At 39.1% G+C, this 19,802-nt stretch overlaps 1 protein-coding gene across 7 annotated transcripts in view; it reads left to right on the top strand.

Moving 5' to 3' along the window:
• KAT6B (lysine acetyltransferase 6B) overlaps window positions 1-13,934 on the top strand; it is a 197,283-nt gene extending 183,349 nt beyond the window's left edge. For all 7 annotated transcript variants that reach the window (XM_054035324.1, XM_054035330.1, XM_054035331.1 and 4 more), the window contains 5 exons: window positions 620-851; window positions 4,446-4,605; window positions 5,232-5,498; window positions 6,889-7,183; window positions 9,721-13,934. In XM_054035324.1, coding sequence (XP_053891299.1) covers window positions 620-851; window positions 4,446-4,605; window positions 5,232-5,498; window positions 6,889-7,183; window positions 9,721-12,197 — 3,431 coding nt within the window. In that variant the 3' untranslated portion in view covers window positions 12,198-13,934. The remainder of the gene's footprint in view (window positions 1-619; window positions 852-4,445; window positions 4,606-5,231; window positions 5,499-6,888; window positions 7,184-9,720) is intronic.
• Window positions 13,935-19,802: the final 5,868 nt, after the last annotated feature.

Here is a 19,802-nt window from a genome sequence, read left to right on the forward strand (position 1 = left end):
TACTGCAAAATAGGGAATTACTGTGGAAGACCTAAAACTTGAGCTAGCTGAATGTTCTTACAGCTGACATAAAGGAGATGGCATTTTAAAAAATATTTCTCACAAGTTCAGATTAACCCACAAATTATATTGTACATTGTTTATTGCATTTTCGTCAAGGTGACTCTTTGATAATACACAACTGCCAATAGGAAAAGTGAATTGACTGTTACTCCCTGTGATGGTGCCATGTAAGAACTTCCATGTTATCTCCTGATTTCCAATATTGGCAAGAAACCATCTAAATGTGACAGTGTGTTTGTTCAAGTTATTGACCTGAAAAATTATTTTTTTCTATGATTAAAACATTTTGGATGCAGGTTTGAAATGCTGATACCACACAAATGAATCTGACGTTTGCTATAAGGAATTCAGAAAAATAAGGCCCACAAAACCTTCTTAGATACTACTGGAACAGGGAAAGACAGCCTTTTCTGCCTTTTTTTCAGCTGAATCTTTCTCTTGTTTTCATAGCATGTGGTCGCATTGACATGTCTTTTATTGTCTCTCTAATAGGACATGTCCTAAATTCTCAAGGTGAGTTGGTTCAATAAAATGTTCTTTCTCTTCCCTCTGTTAGGTTATTTACTTTCTAGAAGAGAGGGACAAGCAGGGTCCCCTGAAAAGCCGCTGTCTGATCTGGGTCGTCTCTCATACTTAGCCTACTGGAAAAGTGTCATATTAGAATACCTTTATTGCCACCATGAAAAACATATCAGCATCAAGGGAATGAGCCGAGCCACTGGAATGTGTCCACATGATATTGCTACAACCCTGCAGCAGCACAGCATGATAGACAGGAGGGAAGACAGGTCAGTAAAGCATATGCTATTTGGAGAGTACTTATGAAGACAAAAATATTCATTGTAGCAATACTCATTGAGAGTACACCTTTTATCATAGGAAAAAACTAGTGTACTTTGCATAGACTTTTATGAAGGCTTAATGGTGATAGTCACTGCCTTAGAAGGGTCTGCCAACTTGAAAATCTAGCCAACACCTGTTTTGAAAATGAAGGTAGTTTCAGATAGCATACCCACGCCAGAGTCCCCTCACTAATTTTCATTGTTTTACAATCATGTTTTCCTCGTCCCTCCCGCCCTCCCCGCCCACCAAAAAAAAAAAAAAGGTTTTCTCCTCTTATTACTGTGTGAAAGACGCACAAACAAGGGAACCGAACTGACAATACACAAGTTCAGGCAGATGCACAGAGAAAGCAAAACAGTAGAATATTTTTCTTTATTTGCTTTCATTTATAGAAATTTTTAATAGAGCTTGTAACATTAGTAGATTTTTAAAGTTGACAGGGTCCTTTTTTACATGTCTCTTTTTATTAATATACTTTATTGAAAAAATTTAGATTTAGCATTTAGGATGGAATTATCAAAAGGCCTAACTGATTTAAGACACAGGTCTTATTAATTTTCAGTGGAATCTGTGCTTCCATGTCTCATGAGCCTGGTCTCCATTTTAGATTGACTTAACTGTATCACTCAGGGATGTAAAATACAGAGCCTTGAGTGACATAACTATGCTGACCTGACCCTCCCGGCGTAGACGCAGCTAGGTCAATGAAAGAATGCTTCTGTCAACTTAGCTACAGTCGTTTGGAGAAGTGGTGTTCCTACACATATAGAAAAAAACTTTCCATTGATGTAGGCTGTATCCACACTTTGGGGTTGTGCCAGCATAGCTGTGACACTAGAGCCGTGCTGCTATAGTCCTTGTAGCGTAAGTAAGCCCTTAAACACTTTTGAAAATTTCAGCTTCAGAAACGAAAAGTGTGCAAAATTAGTTGGTGAAGGGACAGTGATTGCTGAGAAAATGTATCATACAAAGCAAGGAAGAAGGCAGTAACTGTGGACTCAATAACACATGTACATTTTGCTGTAGGCAGTATTACCAACCTCCGGCATTAAAAATAAAATCATGAGTTCATCACCAAAATATGAGATTAGCTTAAAAATAAGGTTTTTTGTTTGTTTGTTTGTTTTTTTGTTTTTTTGTTTTTTAAATAAATATTTTTGAGGTTCTTTTTCTTTGCCTTCTGGTTTCTGAGCTGTTAGAGTGCATTCGCTTTACAAGCTATTCTCTGCAACTATGGTGGCTAGACATTTGATTCTCATGATTCCAGGAGCTGGAGTTTTAAAAATGACCGTAAAATTACAAGACTTGCAATAAAATCACAAAAGTCGGCAGCGCTACATAGGAATTAAGCAGGCATTCTCCTTCATAGGAGGAGAGCCAATGGTAATATCCTTCATTTTAGATATTCTCGATCTCTGCCCTTGATTTTGCCAATCTTGATAGGGCGTAATTTAGGATTATAATGTTCTACTTTGCAATGTCAGACACAGCATGTAAGTGCTTTGGAGAGAAGGTTTGTTAAAGGAAGTTAAGAGTTTGCTTGTGCTCAGGAAGGGAACCATGACAGTTCCCAAATATTCTGATGGTTTATATTTTTGTCTTGATAAATATTGTTTTGTATTTTAGGCCACACAATCTCCAACAGTTATGCAGCAAATTAAAATATAATTTACATGAGAACAAACCATGAGATAAAATTCCTTGATTGGGTGGAATGAGTAGGTTAAGGAGGGAGAGTCTCCATGGATATGGTGATGAGTTGGGAGGATCCTTAAGTGTATATTTTTCCATGTTTGGTTTTTGATGTGGTGCTAAAAATAATGGTATATGCCTCTAGTTTATAAACAGATGCTTCTCGATAAACAGAAATAATCTCACCAATGCCCGATCCTGCAAACACTTCAGCACATGAGTAACTTCAAGCATGTGAATAGTTATGTACTGAGGTGCATTAAGTTATTCACATGTGTATGTGTTTGCAGGATCAGTGTGTTGTTTTTTCTGTGTCAGGTTCCAGACTTTTGATTTTGAAACCATAGTTTTGTTGTCTGCACAGCACTGTGCCGCCCTTCCAGAATCCCCTGCACAATGAAAGCAGCATCCATGGGCGACAGTCACAATCAGAGCCCCATTGCATCTGGCACAAACAAATATGAAAGCATGAAGCCAAATTCTCTGCTGGTATATGTGTGATGCAGCTCTGTTGCCTTCACCGGATTTGTGCAGAGAATTTGTCCCAGGTCCCTGCCTCAAACAGCATCCAAATTTTAAAAAGCAACCCACAAAGGGTGGGAGAAAGGGATTAAGTCAGATACGTGTGGTTTTTATATACATCTACCCATGCAATTTTCCCCCTTCTCCAAATAACTATATACAACTAGAAAGATATGAAAAAATACAAGGTGCCAACTGTACCCATCTGCCCTTCAGTTCATTAAGTTTCTTACAGGTATCATGATAGAAGTGGTTCCCAAGGAAAACCAAAGGATTGCTTTGCTCTTTAAGTTATCTTAGAAAAGAGAGGATATGGGGAATATGACAGAGTTCTATAAAATCATGGATGGTATGGGGAAAGTGAACAGGGTAGTGTTATTTACTCCTTCACATAATACAAGAACTAGGGGTCACCCAGTGAAACTAAGAGGCAGCAGGTTTAAAACAAACATCAGGAAGTACTTCTTTCACATAAGGCACAGTCAACCTATGGAACTCATTGCCATAGGTTGTGGTGAAGGCCAAAAGTAAAACTAAGTTCAGAAAAGAATTAGATAAGATCATGGAAGATAGCCAGGATGGTCAGGGACGCAACCCCATACTCGTGGTGTCCCTAAACCACCAAGTGCCAGACACTGGGACTAGATGATAGGAGATGGATCACTCGAAATTGCCCTGCTCTGTTCATTCACTCTGAGGGATCTGGCATTGGCCACTGTTGGAAGCCAGGGTACTGGGCTAGATGGATCATTGGTCTGACCCAGTAGGGCCATTCTTATGTATTGTTTCTTCTTTGTTTCTTTTATTAGAATACCTGTATTTGTAATTTGCTTTCCTGCCCAATCAGATCCTGTTTACAGGACTGATACTCTAGTCACTAACTTTCCCAGTTTTAAGCACCATGGTCCCATGTATATTCTGCTTTGTTCTAATATGTTCTGTATCACAACTGGAGAGAGTTATGGCAGGGATGGGCAAGGTGGCCCTGGGGTCCGTGCTCAGACATCTTCCACATGTCTGTAAACATCTACTGCTGCAGGAGCATTCTCTTTTCTCTCCTTTTCCCTATTTAATCCTGTTAATATCCATCTTTTATCTTCTAAATTATTATACTCATTTTTGTTCTGATAAAAAACACCAGCATGAGTGATACTTCTCCTGCATGCATGTAAGATATAATAATGTGTATCTAGTGGTCTCCATCTCCCGCTCTATTTTTACCCAGACCTCTATTTTCCAAAGCAGTTATGCGAGATTTAAGATGTGAGATTGTTTTGCTTTATCTTGATGTTTTTCTAACATCAAAAATCCTTTCTGAATTCTAGATTTGTAATCATTAGAAGGGAAAAACTGATCTCAAACCACATGGAGAAACTGAAAGCTAATCCACGCGTCAATGAAGTAGACCCTGAAAGTTTGAGATGGACTCCACTGCTTGTTTCTAACGCTGCGGTTTCTGAAGAAGAGAGGGAAGCTGAAAAAGAGGTAACAGCAGACATTGTCTGTCTGAATTCCTTTCCTTTGGATTTCTTCTCCAGTCTTTATCATTAAGTAGTAGGCTGTCTTAAATATAGCATTGTTTAACATTGTCAGATCTTAGTTATGGGGAAAACTGCTTGTGTGAAACACTTCATCACTAATCAGTTATAACTCAGGGGTTTTGGAGATTGTACAGTAAGTTTTGGAAAATGAATATGAAAACTTAAACTCTATTTCGCTTGTTATGAAGTTGTATTTACTGCTCCTGAAGTAGTCTAGGAGCATGGAATCAGATCAGATTTGGTGCAGAGCTCAAAGGCTGCACTGTCAATTGATTCTTTGTGTTTATGAACTTGCTCAAAGTGATCCATGTCAGTGGGCATGTAATGTAGTGCTAAAGGACTTAAATCAATTCGCTGCATCATTAATAGTGCTAAATATCCCATGAAATGCAATCTTCTTTGGTTTGTTATCCTAACTGTTGTAAAGTAGCTACTAGATGATTCAGCTGAAATGTTGTTGCTTGGTTAGGCAGCAGTGCTAATCAGGGTTGACTTATTGTAACTCTTTAGCTGAACTTGATATGGCTAATACCGTTTCAGTGACCCATTATTTTAACCCCAACCCTTCAGGCTGAGCGTCTGATGGAACAGGCTAGCTGCTGGGAAAAGGAAGAGCAAGAAATATTCTCCACAAGAACTAATAGTAGGCAATCACCTGCAAAAGTACAATCTAAAAATAAATACTTGCGATCTCCAGAGAGTGTGGCAGTGGTTGGAGAGCGAGGGCAATCCACGGAGCAATCTAAAGAAAGCAGTGAGGATGATGAGGGGGATGGGAATCATCAAAGTTCACCTCCACGGCTGACCAAACCACAATCACTGGCCATAAAAAGAAAGGTATGTTACTTTTACCACTTTCAGTTAAATTTGTTGAGTGTCCATTACAATCAAACCATGTTTGTCAAAAAGATGTAAAAAAAGGCAGGGTTTTTTTCTGTTTACGAGCTTTCCTTAGACTGTTCATTTTTTTATCTAAATTGTTTGCACACTGAGCCCTTTCTAGTTCGTAGCTGTTTCCTCAGAAGTTTGGTTTTCCTTTTGACTTTTTTGTATTGTTATGAAAAAATGGATGGTACTAAACATCAGTATTAGAATTTATTTTTAAACTAATGACTGCCCTCTGCTGTTTAGGGTTGGTACTGATAAAACATTTTAATTGGTTCTTCCATACCCTCACTTGGGGTTTTTTTGTCCTTTTGGGATGGAGTCAAATCAATTATGTGTTTTCTCCTGTTACAAGATTAGCAGGATAAGAAGGTCTTTTGCAAGATATGTTAATAAAGCAAATGCATTTTTTTAAGAAAAATTTGTTTCTTGAAATATTACATTTTATTTTCTTATACACAGCCTTCTTATTCCAAGAACTAAACCCTCTAAGTTCTGCTTAATCTTGAGTATTGAATTTTTTTTGCTGAAAATTATGTAATCACATTGAATGTTTAGTAACTTAATTTAAGAACCCATAAATGTTAAGCTACTTGGCTTAATGCATGTATTTACATTGCTTTGGTAAGAATTTACAGATGAGTGTCCCATTGTGTATATTTTGGGTTAGAGAATTTTAAAGTAAATGTGAATCTTTGAGAAATGAATAGGTAACAGTGGAAATAAATCTCATTGAAATTTTAGTTGAACCTGTTCAAACCCTTCTTTTCTACAGCTGCTAAACTGTAACATTCTTTAATATATTGCTATTATTTACACCAAGTTTGAGACTTGGACTGTTTGTCTTGGCACTGTGCTGTTTATCGTTTTCTGCTTGTTTGTTTATAAGCAGCTTCATAATTTTAAGGAACCTGAAATCTAAAAGCGTAAGATGTACATTTGAGTCTTGCAAATGTTTTTAGTGGAATTATGAGATACTAAGTATACAACCAGGTATTTGTAAGCATAAATATTTTATATACTACTATTGTGAATTTTTAGTTGGAAGCCAACCATAAACTGTAGATCTTAATTTTCACCTTCATAGAACAAAGACTACAGTGTGCGTTCTGTCTCAGATGGTACACGCTCATTGCTTAACTGTATGGGTTTAGTATATAGCAGTAAAAAAATCGAATCTCGATTTAAAAGTGTAACATAAGCTAACTTCTAAATTGATAAATAGATTAGACCATCATAAACGCATTTCACAAAAATTAACTTGTTCTCTATGTACCAAGTCAGCTAACTCCTCCTGGACTCTAACAGTTCATTGTTATTTTTTTTGGAATTTTTTTTTTAGAGACCTTTCATCTTGAAAAAGAAAAGGGGTCGTAAACGCAGAAGGGTTAATAGTAGTGTCACAACAGAGACAATTTCTGAAACCACAGAGGTGTTGAATGAGCCCTTTGATCAGTCGGATGAAGAGCGGCCCATGCCGCAGCTGGAACCTACTTGTGAGATAGATGGGGAAGATGATGACTTAAAGCCTGTGATCAGAAAAATATTCCAGTATCAACCTGGTAGGCAGAACCAGGTGGAAGAGGAGGACAAAGAGGAGAGAGACAATCATTATAAAAATGATGTTCAGTGTAGAAGTAAGTTGAACATTATTTTTAAACTATGTTAAAGTTAACTTGTCACTTGGGATTCAAAGGCAACACTTGCTTTTGTAGTTAACTAGCCGATTTGTGACCAGCTTTTCAGAGCTGTTGAAATTTTTACATTTCACGATCAAAATAACATGCATTTTTACTAATGCTCCATCCCTCTGAGATATGCTTTATGCTATTAGTCCCACTTTATCTGCTTGCTTTGTGTAATAGCATTAGGCATGTTGCTCTTTTTTCAGTATTTTTAGTGTGTAATTTTTCTGCTCTCTCTCTGTCCTGTTACAGTTTCTTCAGTATATTAACCTCAGTTCATTATTCCTGTCCAGGAGAAAATTAGCAGGTTTTGTTTCAGTTTGGGATATTCATATATTTACCATTTGGGAAAGAACAAAAATGTAATCTTGTATATCATACCACTGTAGCAGGGGGACTCAGCTATATTCCTAGCATGGGCCTCATCATACTTTTCCAGGAAAAACCAGGGGATTTCTTTTTCTTTAGTTTGTTTCATGAAACCTTTATCTACAAAAAGCAGGAGGTAGTTGATACCGATTACTTTTTTTTTTTTTTTTTTTTGCACTCAGCATTGACAGCAATTTAGTTATGAGAACTACTGAAATTTGCATAATTCTCCAGGAACTATGTCCTCTTCACTTTAGTTTGGCAGTTCTGCAATGCTATATTAATAAACTGAGACCTCACATTCTTCCACCTTGAGCATCCAGAGACTTCCCTTTCCATCATTCAAAATATCCTGGGGCTGTTTAAGCCCTGGCACAACTGCCAAAGTCCCGGATTCTTCTGTTGATTTGTAGGGAGATGTTTGGTTCTAGGATCCCAGGTCTTCCCTAAAAAGTGCACAACAATTATGTAATACACATTTTAACAGCTGCACACCAAGTTAGATTTCAAGGATATTGCCCAGCTGGAAAGCTAAAGGATGTAAAGTGTATTCACCAATGAGCAGTTTTGGGAAAATCCTCATCTCTCCCTCTTGACTCTCAGATGAAAACATCAGTTTTGGAATGAATTATGGATTGCTACATATAAACACTTTTTTTCTCAAAAACTGCAGGTATCTCTTTGGAACTGGAGAACTAATAGTTCTCAGGAAATGTCGAGAAGTTAAATTTTTGTGTTGCCCAACTGAGAGATCATCTGCTGATCTGTTCGCACACAGCTTTTGTACTGGTATAACCATGTTGGTTAGGGGTGTGATAGTCTACCAATATAGTTACACCAGTACAACCCCTAGTGTGGATGCTTTTTTACCAGTGTAAAGGTGCCTTATACTGGTATAGTTTATCCCCCTTCCTGTACAGAAATAAATTGTACTGGTGTAAGCACACTTATATTGATAAAATTGCATCCACAGTAGTGGGGTTGTACTGCTTTAACTATACTGGTATTTGTGTATAGATGAGGCTTAAGAGTCTAGTTATCACATCAACCAGCTGTTGCAATGCATTTGGAGTAACCCTTTCAGGTCGTATTTAAGAGTGTAACACTTTTTCTGAAACTGTGTCTTTGAAGGCAGCAGTATTCAACACCAAAATACATTTCTTCCTAATTGTTTTTGTGATTAATTGAATTTTTTTTTTTAATTTCGTCTCTGCTTTCAATTTTATTTAGTTCTGTTTCAGAATGTGTTTTTGCATGGAATCTCCCCCCACATTTTGGTTTGTATTGCAAGACACTTCTTGTGAGGAGGAAAAATTATTTTCCTTTTTCAGCATTGGAGCAATAATTTATGTGCATCAAACTCAGCATAATACTTCCTAGAGTTAGAGCACCTTTGTGTATCCAGCAGCTGTATCATTTCTGCAGTAACAAAAAGGGTGTAGTCATGCATTCCTTATCTAGATAATGAGAATTGATATCCATCTTTTATAAAAATACATATTTCTGTATAAAGGGGTGCATGTATGTGAGCTCTTGTGTGTAAAAATCACTCTGGGGTTGGTTTATCTCACTAGTGGGAGAGATTAACAATTGTAAACTTTGTAGCATTCTGTTTTATTCTGCAAACTAGCTCTGTATTCTATTTGTCCACCACATTTTATAAATACCACAAGGTGAGGAGATAGTTTATATTAAATAAAAGGTTTGTAGGGTACATTTTCTGTAGTTTAAAAATGTTTTTTGCTTAAAATTCTTTCAGGAAGTATCAGATGGCATTTTTAAATACATATATAGTTATGAGGCTAACTGTTATAGTGCTACAAATAAGGTATCTGTCTACATTTATTCAGTTAGTATGCTATAATGTTTAAAACTCTTGTGCAGTTTTACTGAGTGGGAAGCAGTGGGTGTAGGTGCCCCTACTTACTGTCATGTGTGGTTTAAGAGTAGATTAAGGGTATCTATTTATTGGCAGTATAACTTTGTTTAATTATCCAAGGTTTTTTTTAAAGAATGTATACGTTAATTTTGGATTAATCAGTTCTGTCTGTCGATGGAAATAGATTTGTTTATGCAAACTAAGACCTTATTTTCTTTTCTCTATTCTCTGCTTCCCAAAGACAACACAGAGGATGTAGCTGTCTTGGAAGAAAGCACTAAAGACAATCCTGAACCCTTGAGGTGTAAACAGGGCTGGCCCAAAGGAGTGAAGCGTGGTCCATCTAAGTGGCGGCAGAACAAAGAAAGAAAGCCTGGTTTTAAACTTAATTTATACACCCCACCTGAGACTCCTATGGAGCCTGACTACCAGGTAATAGTAGAGGAACAGAAGCAAGTATCTGAAGACAAGCCCTGCCAAGTTCCTGCTATTGCAGAGGAGGAGATTAAAGAGCCTATTAAGAATTTGCAGCCTCAAGATGAGGTAAAAGAGCTGGAACCTGAGCTTCTAAACCCACCCAATGAATCCTTTGAAATCATAGAAAATGATCTAATGAAAGAGGAAGAAGAAAAAAATGTTGAGGAAGATGTTGCCAGTGCAAAAAATCAAGATAAAGACCCACAGAAGGAAATGTGCGCTCAAAAAGATGAGCCTGAGCATTTGGATGATCATGAAGAGGAGGAAGAAGAAGAGGAAGAACCATCTCACAATGAGGATCATGATGCAGATGATGAAGATGATAGCCATATGGGTTCAACAGAAGTGGAGAAAGAGGAGTTACCAGGAGAAGCCTTCAAAGAAGTGCTAGACAACCAGGAGTCTTTTTTAGACTTAAATGTACAAACTGGTAATTCAAATCAAGAGGATTTAATGGACTGTGGTGTTGACCTTGCAGCTGAGTGTGAAGGTGACCGTAAAGAGCTTACTGAAGATTCGGGGCATGTACCTGAATCTGATGATGATCAAACAGATAATAATCAGAACCAAAAGGAGAGTGAAGAGTTAAATTCCGATTTCAAGGAAGAAAGTACTGAAACCATGGAGATTGATTCAGAGACAGTACAAGCAGTCCAGTCTCTAACCCAGGAAACAAGTGAACAGGAAGATGCATTTCAGGACTGTTCAGAGACGCAAGAGGCATGTAGAAGCCTGCAGAATTATACTCATACTGATCAAAGTCCACAAATGACCACACTGGATGATTGCCAACAATCTGACCACAGTAGCCCAGTCTCATCTGTCCATTCTCATCCTAGCCAGTCAGTTCGTTCTGTTAATAGTCCAAACGTTCCTCCATTAGAGAACAGTTATGCTCAAATCAGCCCAGATCAAAGTGCCATCTCTGTGCCATCTTTACAGAACATGGAGACCAGTCCAATGATGGATGTCCCATCAGTTTCGGATCATTCACAACAAGTTGTGGATAGTGGGTTTAGTGATCTAGGAAGCATCGAGAGCACAACGGAAAACTATGAAAACCCAAGCAGTTATGATTCTACAATGGGAAGTAGCATCTGTGGAAACAACTCTTCCCAAAACAGTTGCTCGTATAGCAACCTTACATCTAGTAACCTAACACAGAGTAGCTGTGCAGTGACGCAGCAAATGTCTAATATTAATGGAAGCTGCAGTATGATGCAACAAACCAACATCAATTCTCCTCCTACCTGTAATGTAAAATCTCCTCAAGGCTGTGTTGTTGAAAGGCCACCGAGCAGCAACCAACAGTTATCTCAGTGCAGCATGGCTGCTAATTTTACACCACCTATGCAGTTAACTGAAATCCCAGAGACTGGCAATGCCAACATTGGCCTATATGAAAGAATGGGTCAGAGTGAATTTGGAGCAGGGCATTACCCACAGCCATCTGCTACCTTTAGCCTTGCCAAACTGCAACAGTTAACTAACACACTTATGGATCATTCATTGCCTTACAGCCATTCAGCTGCTGTAACTTCCTATGCAAACAGTGCCTCTTTGTCCACATCCTTAAGTAACACAGGGCTTGTTCAGCTTTCTCAATCTCCACACACTGTTCCTGGAGGACCCCAAGCACAGGCTACTATGACCCCACCCCCTAATCTTACCCCACCTCCCATGAATTTGCCTCCTCCCCTTTTGCAGCGTAACATGGCGGCATCAAATATTGGAATATCCCATACCCAAAGACTGCAAACTCAGATGGCTGGCAAAGGCCATGTGTCTGTGAGAACCAAATCAGCCCCTCTGCCCCCAGCGGCAGCAGCCCATCAGTCACAAATCTATGGGCGTGCTTCACAGACTGTGGCTATGCAAGGACCCGCACGGACCTTAACGATGCAACGTGGTATGAATATGAGTGTAAATTTAATGCCAGCCCCCGCTTATAATGTCAATTCAGTGAACATGAATATGAACACCCTTAATGCTATGAATGGATATAGTATGTCCCAGCCCATGATGAACAGCGGATATCATAGTAACCACGGATATATGAATCAAACACCCCAGTACCCTATGCAGATGCAGATGGGAATGATGGGAACTCAGCCATATGCACAGCAACCAATGCAGACAACACCACACAGTAACATGATGTACACTCCTCCAGGGCATCATGGCTACATGAATACTGGCATGTCTAAACAGTCTCTTAATGGATCCTACATGAGAAGGTAGGCTCTTTGGAGAGTCAGATTACCAAACTGGCGTATTGGATTGATCTGCACAAATAGGAGAGTACGATTTCAAAACCAGCAATTGGTGTGAATGCAAAAACATTTGTTGGCACCATGTTAAAAGCTGTATGCAGCAGAAAGCCTTATACAAGTTTGTTTTTTCTTTTTCTTTTCTTTTCTTGTTTGGGGGGGGGACCTCTCTTTTTTGTTGATTTTGTTTTAGGGGGGATGGGATTGGGGTTTTGTTTTGTTTTGTTTGTTTTTTTAATTTTAACTGAAGTTCTCTGGAAAGGAAGAATTCTTTCTACGAACTGCAATTACACAGCAGCCAATGGTTCAGAGCCATTTTATGTGCCTGCTCCCATTAAAAATGTGGATACATAGACTCCAAAACTTAGTATTGGACCCTGAGATTTCTCTCCATTTTCCCCCACATGTAAATGCCTTTTAGCATTTCATTTATTGTACATTTTGTTTCTTAAGGTGACACTTCCGCATGCCGCTAATGTCTTTGTTAGTGACAGTGCATTTTGTAGTACTGTACAAGTGTTGTGCTTAACAGTAAGCCATTTCTTAAGTTTTTTGCCTTGATTAGGTTACCCTAATTTGAGGGTAAAAAAACAAAACTATATTTTTGTTAATTATAAAACTTGTAAAAATAAAAAAAACTGTAAAAGCTATTCACATTTTTGTTAGTTCAAAGGGTTTTATTGCTAAATGTTTGCTGTAAAGTTGAGACTCTTTTCCATTTTTGGTGACCGATTTCTGTTTTTTTTTGGAGGGGGAGGGGGGAATAAAAAGGCAGCTTTCTGTTTTATAATTGCAGACTTTTTTTCACTGAATGAAGCATATCTCAGTGTTTATTTGTCATGTTTTGAAACATTTTCACATATGTCCAAATACTTGGCAGGATTTTAAAAAATAGTGAATTTGGTGTAAAGTTGCTATTTTATGGAAATGCCTCTAACTTTACATTTTCATTCCATCTGTAGATTTTTCTATCTTTATAAAATATTGAAGTTATTTTTTAAGGGAAAAAAAATAGAGCAGTAGCGTGTGAATAGTTCAAACTAAGCTTACAGATCGCATGTAAAAAGGCAAAAATTATGTGTCTGTTTATATTGCTTCCTTTTTTGTAGCCTTTGTACCTGTACAGAGTGACTGTAAGGGCCGAGCAGAAGAGGCTTGATACATGTGTAAAATAGGACCCAGTGACGCTCTTGTATTTATCTGTTATCTTTTTAGTCAGTCACTTAAAAAAAACAACAAAAAACAAAAAAAAAACCAACCCCAAGCTGTACATTTTAACATAAAATAAATTATGATGAGCCATTTTTAGCCTCTTGTGTTTGTCATAGTCTGATGTTGCATGGCAAATTATCACTTTGCCTTACTGTGGTCTTTACAGATCTCTCTGACTAGGGGGCCTGATCCAAAGCCTCTTAAAGTCAATGGGTTTTGGATTAGGCCTTTAAAGGTTAAATGTAGATTACACTTCACAACTGCGTATACTTTATGAAAATAAAAATATCTAGAATAATTAAAAAAAACTTGAATAAAACAAAATATTGAATAATTACGTATATAAAACATTACAAAAAAATTAATATGTAATTAATGTGAAGAGCTTTTCTTTAAAAAAAAAGTTGTTACTTTGTTAAAAGGCTCTTTTTTATTGTAGTGTACACAATGTTGGTGCTGAGCTGTCTCTCAATAGTAAAGCTGCGTTCCCTTTGTCCTTTTGACTATTATCTTCAATGCAGATTGCAAGATGTTTTGTACATCCAGAATTTAACTTTCCGCACAGTTTTGCATATTTAAACAACTTTGTCCTGGCAATTGTAGATGTATAAAAATTGAAAATGTCTCATAAATGCAGTCATCATGAAATGTGTCTGTCAAATCTAGGTCAGGTGCATGTGAAACAAAACCACAAAAAGAAATATCCTTATGAGAATTTCTAAAAATGTTTCTACACTTAAAGTTGATATTGACTTTTTTTTCATAATTTCAATTTTAAAACATGGTAGACGTAATAAAAGCATCAGCCAGCTTAATTCATCCTTGAAAAACATATATAAAAGAAGCTTCATAGGTGGGCATCTAACTGCTCAAAAGTCAGAAATGTGTGTATTACTTACCAAAAACAACACACCTTAATACGTATGTCCAGTGTGGTCAGATTAAGGCCCTGGTCTTGCAGGCTCTTAGACATGTGAGTATTTTTATATGTCTAAGCCATCCCATTTGAATTTGGTGGGGCTACTCATGTGACGTAACTTCACACATGTAGGTGTGTGTGTGAACAGGGGCTACAGTGGTTGTGAGAATCATAACTTTGAACCCCTGCCTCTTGGGAGTTTCAACTGTCAACCAGAATGCTGCATTAAGGGCACGATTTTGCAAAGACTTATGCACAGGCTTAACTTTATACTCTCTGAATAGTCCTGTTGAAACCAGTGGGACTATGCATAGTTCATAAAGCTAAACACCTGCCTACATCTTTGCAAGAGCATCATCTGACATAATGTTTTTGCCGTTGTTTTTATTTTTAGGGAAATATAACAAAGAGAAATTAAGAAAACACTGCTTATTTCAATGTGTGATGGGAGATTAACACGTGCAGGATTGTGTGTGTGTGTGTGAATTTCTAAACTAGAGCTCTGCAGCTCTGTGTGTTAAATGATTGCACATTGAAATAGAAGCAGCATATTATGTGACTTGTATTTGTATATTTATATGAAATCAAAAATAAAGACAACTGGGCCTTACCCACTGCTGTGGGAGTCCAGTTTTACAGCACTGTAACTCATTGGCACCCCAGGTCCATCTATTGTTTTAGTGTGTGGTGCTCTGGCCCTGAGCATGCTGAGTCTTGAGTATTGCTAGAACTTAGCATTGTAATATATGATTGAAAGTTTCATGGAAAATTGTGTACTGTGTGCACACAATAAATACTTTTCAAATACTTAATTTCAAAAACAAATTACTTTCAGAAGGACAAATGCTTTTGAGTTCTTCATTTGTGGCATTTATATGCTGACAACTCTGCTTTGTAAAACTCTCCTATCTTCCTAAACAGATCTGCTCCCTATGTGGATTAAGTATCACTCACCTCTGCTCACTTTAGTAACAAAGAAGTTTTCACTTTCTTTTACTTCTGTTATCCCTGCAGGACCAACATAGCAAAGAGAATATCAGCTGGATTCTCTTCCATTGAGTGGATCAACAGAATTATTTGCTGACTTGTAATCTGCACTCCCTGTGGAGATCATGAGTTTTGCACAAATGCTACTGTAGGAATAATTGGAAGAACATGGGGTTGCTAGAGTGTGAATATTGTCTAACTGGACAAGACAGGTGGGGGAAGGGCAATAATTTCCCCCCTCACTAAAATAGGGATAATGAGCGATAAGCGTGAATAACTCATGTTTGTAAAAGCACATTGAGATACTCTGATGGAAGGTGCTATAGAAAAAGTATTTTCTGTTGCCTGGTTGCCACTGCTGCAGACTATTGGCATAGTCCTTTTTCATTGTCAGGCAGGTGGCAACCAATCATGATACAGCAAAACACCTGTCCTGTATCAGGATACTGGATGTTTTGTTTCTTTCTCAGCCAGTTTGCTTCCTACCTCTTATTATGATTATTTATATGTATTCTCACAATGCCTTGGAGCCCCAGTCATGGCCCATTGTGCTAGGTGCTGTCCAAACAGAACAGAAAGATCCAATGAGCTTACAATCCAAGAATAAGACAAGAGACGGCCGATGGAGGGAGACAGATGGGGAGTACATGGAAACAATGAGACAATATTGTCTAACTGGACAAGACTGGTGAAGACGCTGTGGGGGTGGGAGTTGGAGCAAACAGCCAGTCAGCAGGGCAGTCCAGTCAAACCTGTAGAAGTTGTCTCTGCCCTGCTGACTGGCTGTTTGCTCCAACTCTCACCCCCATAGCCTTTTCACCAGTTTTATTCCATACCTACACTGCCTTATTCTCCCCTCTGCCCCCCCACTCCCTTTCCCTTTTCTTTCCATTTAGCTCAACCCCTCCTATGTAAAGCCACCCATTTAAAAAACACACCCTAACACCTGCGGAACTAACATCATGTTTGCCACCATCACACTCTGGACTGTCCAGAGTACCTTGAGTTGGCTGTTCCTGGTCCTGCCAGCTCTCTGCACCATTTTTTATAATCCCTTCCCTTTCCCACACCCTTGTTAGGATAATGATGATTTTTCATTCTTTTTGTGCAGAATGTTGTATTGATTTTACTCACTGGACCAAGTACTAGTTTCCTAGGGAGCAGCACCCAGAAGAGTCCTCTAGCCTTAGATGGAGAACAACCAACTTGGTCCTTCCTGTGATATTTTTAGAGCCCTCAAGGTATTGGACTCTAATCAGTTCCTTTCAGGAGAACTTGTTTTTATCTTTATGGTACGATGGCAACTTGCAGATTCCTAATAGGCAAATGGCTCAGATCCTGTGTTTTGCAAGCTGATGAGTTTGCTAATAGGGGAAAACAAAGAATTGGTCTGCAAGACTGCCATGTGGCAGTCCCTTCCCACTATTACCAACCACTGTAGCAGGGGGACTCAGCTATATTCCTAGCATGGGCCACATATTAATACATGGACTCTTCTCCTCCCCTTGACTACGGAAGAACATCCCTGAGGTAAGTACAGCAATTTCTTATATTGGAAAGTAATCTTATGGAAATATTTAAGTTTCTTAAGATGCAACAAGCTTCTGGAAATAAGGAAGAGCCAGTGTGTATTGCACAGACCAGTTGAGAATCTCTGCATAATAGGCTTGATCTAGTCCTTGGGTGCAGCTTGCAAGCAGTGGGCCTTCAGTCTTAGGAGCGCGTGATCCATTGTTGTGCCAGATGGATTCATTTAGTTATTTCAGCATTTGCTTCCTATCCCTGGTGGGGAAATCACTACTCACAAACCCAATCAATCCCCATCAGTAGCAAACAGGTCACAGGAAATGGAATTTTTCATCTGCTCTCTCCTTCCAGTGAGACTTGTGCAGACACTCGCTTGTCCCTCAGACCCAAGAAAGCTTTGTTGTAATATAATTTCCAGTCTGTTTTTCACAATAAGGGACCTACTAACAAACTAGCTACAAATCCACTTCTAGCTAGGACAGCCACCAAACTGGCCAAGGACAGGAATTGAAACAGCTGGTACCCTGGCTAGGGGAGGATGAGTGTTGTTTGATCCTCACTGGCTGTCACCTTCTAGAGTGAAGTGAGGACGATGATGCATTCCATTTGTCTGCATGGTCGACGCGAGGACCTATAAAAGTGTGATGGGACGTATAGGCCTTATTGGCAAGAAGAAGAGTTTAACTCTTCCTCAGAAGAGAGGAAAGTCTACAGCTGCGTGCTCTAAGTACAAAGATGGTCAGGATATTAGGTCTGGGTCAGCTGTCCCAAATTAATTCATTGCTCCAGTCGAAAAGGAGGTGCACACTGAGGGATTGGCCTGGAAGGTCTTTGTGAGGGAGGAAGGGTAATCTTTGTGAGGGAGGAAGGGTAAACTATCTCCTGCACAAAGCCTTTGTGAATGCTTTAGACCCCGAATTTTCTTTCTGAGGTGGTTTGGAGTGGCAAAATATGCACACTACATGATTGGTGGCACCAGCCTGTGTTGTGGCATGGGTGTTGCAAGGGGGTGGATGATGGCTGCCCCAGGAGAATGAAGAAACAGGAATCCCTTTCTCACCATCTCACGTTAGAGCTACTCAGGTCCCACAAAGAGCAGGTAAAAGACATCCAAAAATACATCTTTGAAACACACTTAGTAACAGTCGGTTTGTAAAGTCCATGAGCGGTGCTAACATGAACTCAGTTCGAGACAAGGCTCCTCGGGAATGTGGTATAGCTCTGCCTCTCCCCTGAGACGTCCCCAAAAGAGCAGCTTTTCACTGCCTTCAAAGACAGAATCCGCCCCATCTGCTTGAGATGCTTTGTCCCACTTTCAGCTCGCTCTCCTGCTTTGATTCCACAGCCTCCCTGTAGTACCCTAATTTGTGGTTCACCTGGTACAGAAGAAGAAAGCACTCTGGTTCCCTGTGAGGCAGTTATTTCCCTGAGCCATGAAGATGAGCCTTTCTCTAATTGAGATCTTGAGTTAGACGAGCAAACTCCTGAGGAGAGAGTGTTGATTGTGTCCCTTTGAGGGTGTCAATAGGGTATGGAAGTAATGTGATTTGTTTTAGTCTTCTGTCTTGACTAGGCGGAAAAACATCAAGGCCTGGTCCATGCTGCAAACTTTCACCATTTCTGAATGTAGTTCCCAGTGCTAGTATTAGGTGACAAAATGCTGAATAGGGCTTGGTGGGCAGAGTAGATTGGCACCTTTTGTGTCAGTTAACACAATTGTTGGCAGCCATGTTTGAGCATGGTAATGTTTTGTAATGTGGCCCAAGTCCAGCTGCTTCTTCGTGATATAAACAGTTATAAATGAGAGCATAGCAACAGCTCTGTCTTGGATAATAAAAACAATATGGTGGTTTGTAAATGTTTTATTTTCCATCCTCAGGTTAACCTACACTGTCTCTCTTCAGTGTGTTTTTTCTCTTTAAAAAAGCAGACATGCAGAACCTCATTAAAACTGTTTTTATTTGAAGCATGGTTGTTTATAATGTTAAGCATAAACCACTCCTTAGCAGCCCAAAGGAAATAGCAGTTTGCTCAAGAGAGAGAACGTATATTGTTTGAGTAGTTAAATTTGTTACAAGTGCTGCTCCAGGAGAACAAAGCCCTTAGCAATAAGGGGACATCTTTCTCTCCTAACTTCGTTCGTTGTCTTGTATCCCAGTGAATCATGTATGGTAGACAGAACCTTTAAATTCATTAGGAGCGAGCCTTCTGACATTTGGACGCTTCGAACATTTAGCAAAAGCCTGTTAAAACTAGATGGTGCAACATACAAGAGATGTGCTATGTGTAATTTTGACAGTTGTGTATTTTGGCAGTATTTCTATTTCCTATTTTTTGCTGTGCTCCTGACCTGCTCAGGAGATGTCGTGCGGGGGGGAGGGAGAGGGGGTTGTTGCGGTTGGTTTTTATTTTGTTTTGTTCCAAAAGCTGCTGTGCAGAATGAGAGCGCGACTCTCTTCATCTGTGTGTTCTCTGCATGCTGCTCTGCTAGAGCTTGTCACGTGAAGAGAGTAAAAACAGAGAAGCCAGGAGGTGGCACAAATGAGATGGTTGGTTGGCTGGCTAGCTAGCTAGCTGCCCAGCAGCTTCCAAGTCAGGAAACCCTCCAGCACTCACTTTCTGTGTGATTAAATTGATCTATTTGGTGGCGGTGTTGTGCTGTTGCCCATCACTGTAGCATCTGAACACCTTCCGTGTAAAATAGATTGGGAACAGTAACATCCCTGATGTACTTCATGAAGTCTCTGGCTCCTACTTATAGAAAGTTCTGCTGGGGTAGGATTTTGGGTGGGAGAGGATAGTTGGAATAGGAGGTGGTTTGAAGTTGTGACCATCAGTTATGGAGGAAAAGCGTTATTAAAGAGGAAGTGATTGCAACATTCCTAAAGGCTTTTAGACTCTGAAGTCATCTTCTGTCCTCCAGAAGTTCCT

This window comes from Malaclemys terrapin, chromosome 7 (genome assembly GCF_027887155.1).
Source record: "Malaclemys terrapin pileata isolate rMalTer1 chromosome 7, rMalTer1.hap1, whole genome shotgun sequence".
NCBI lineage: Eukaryota > Metazoa > Chordata > Testudines > Emydidae > Malaclemys > Malaclemys terrapin.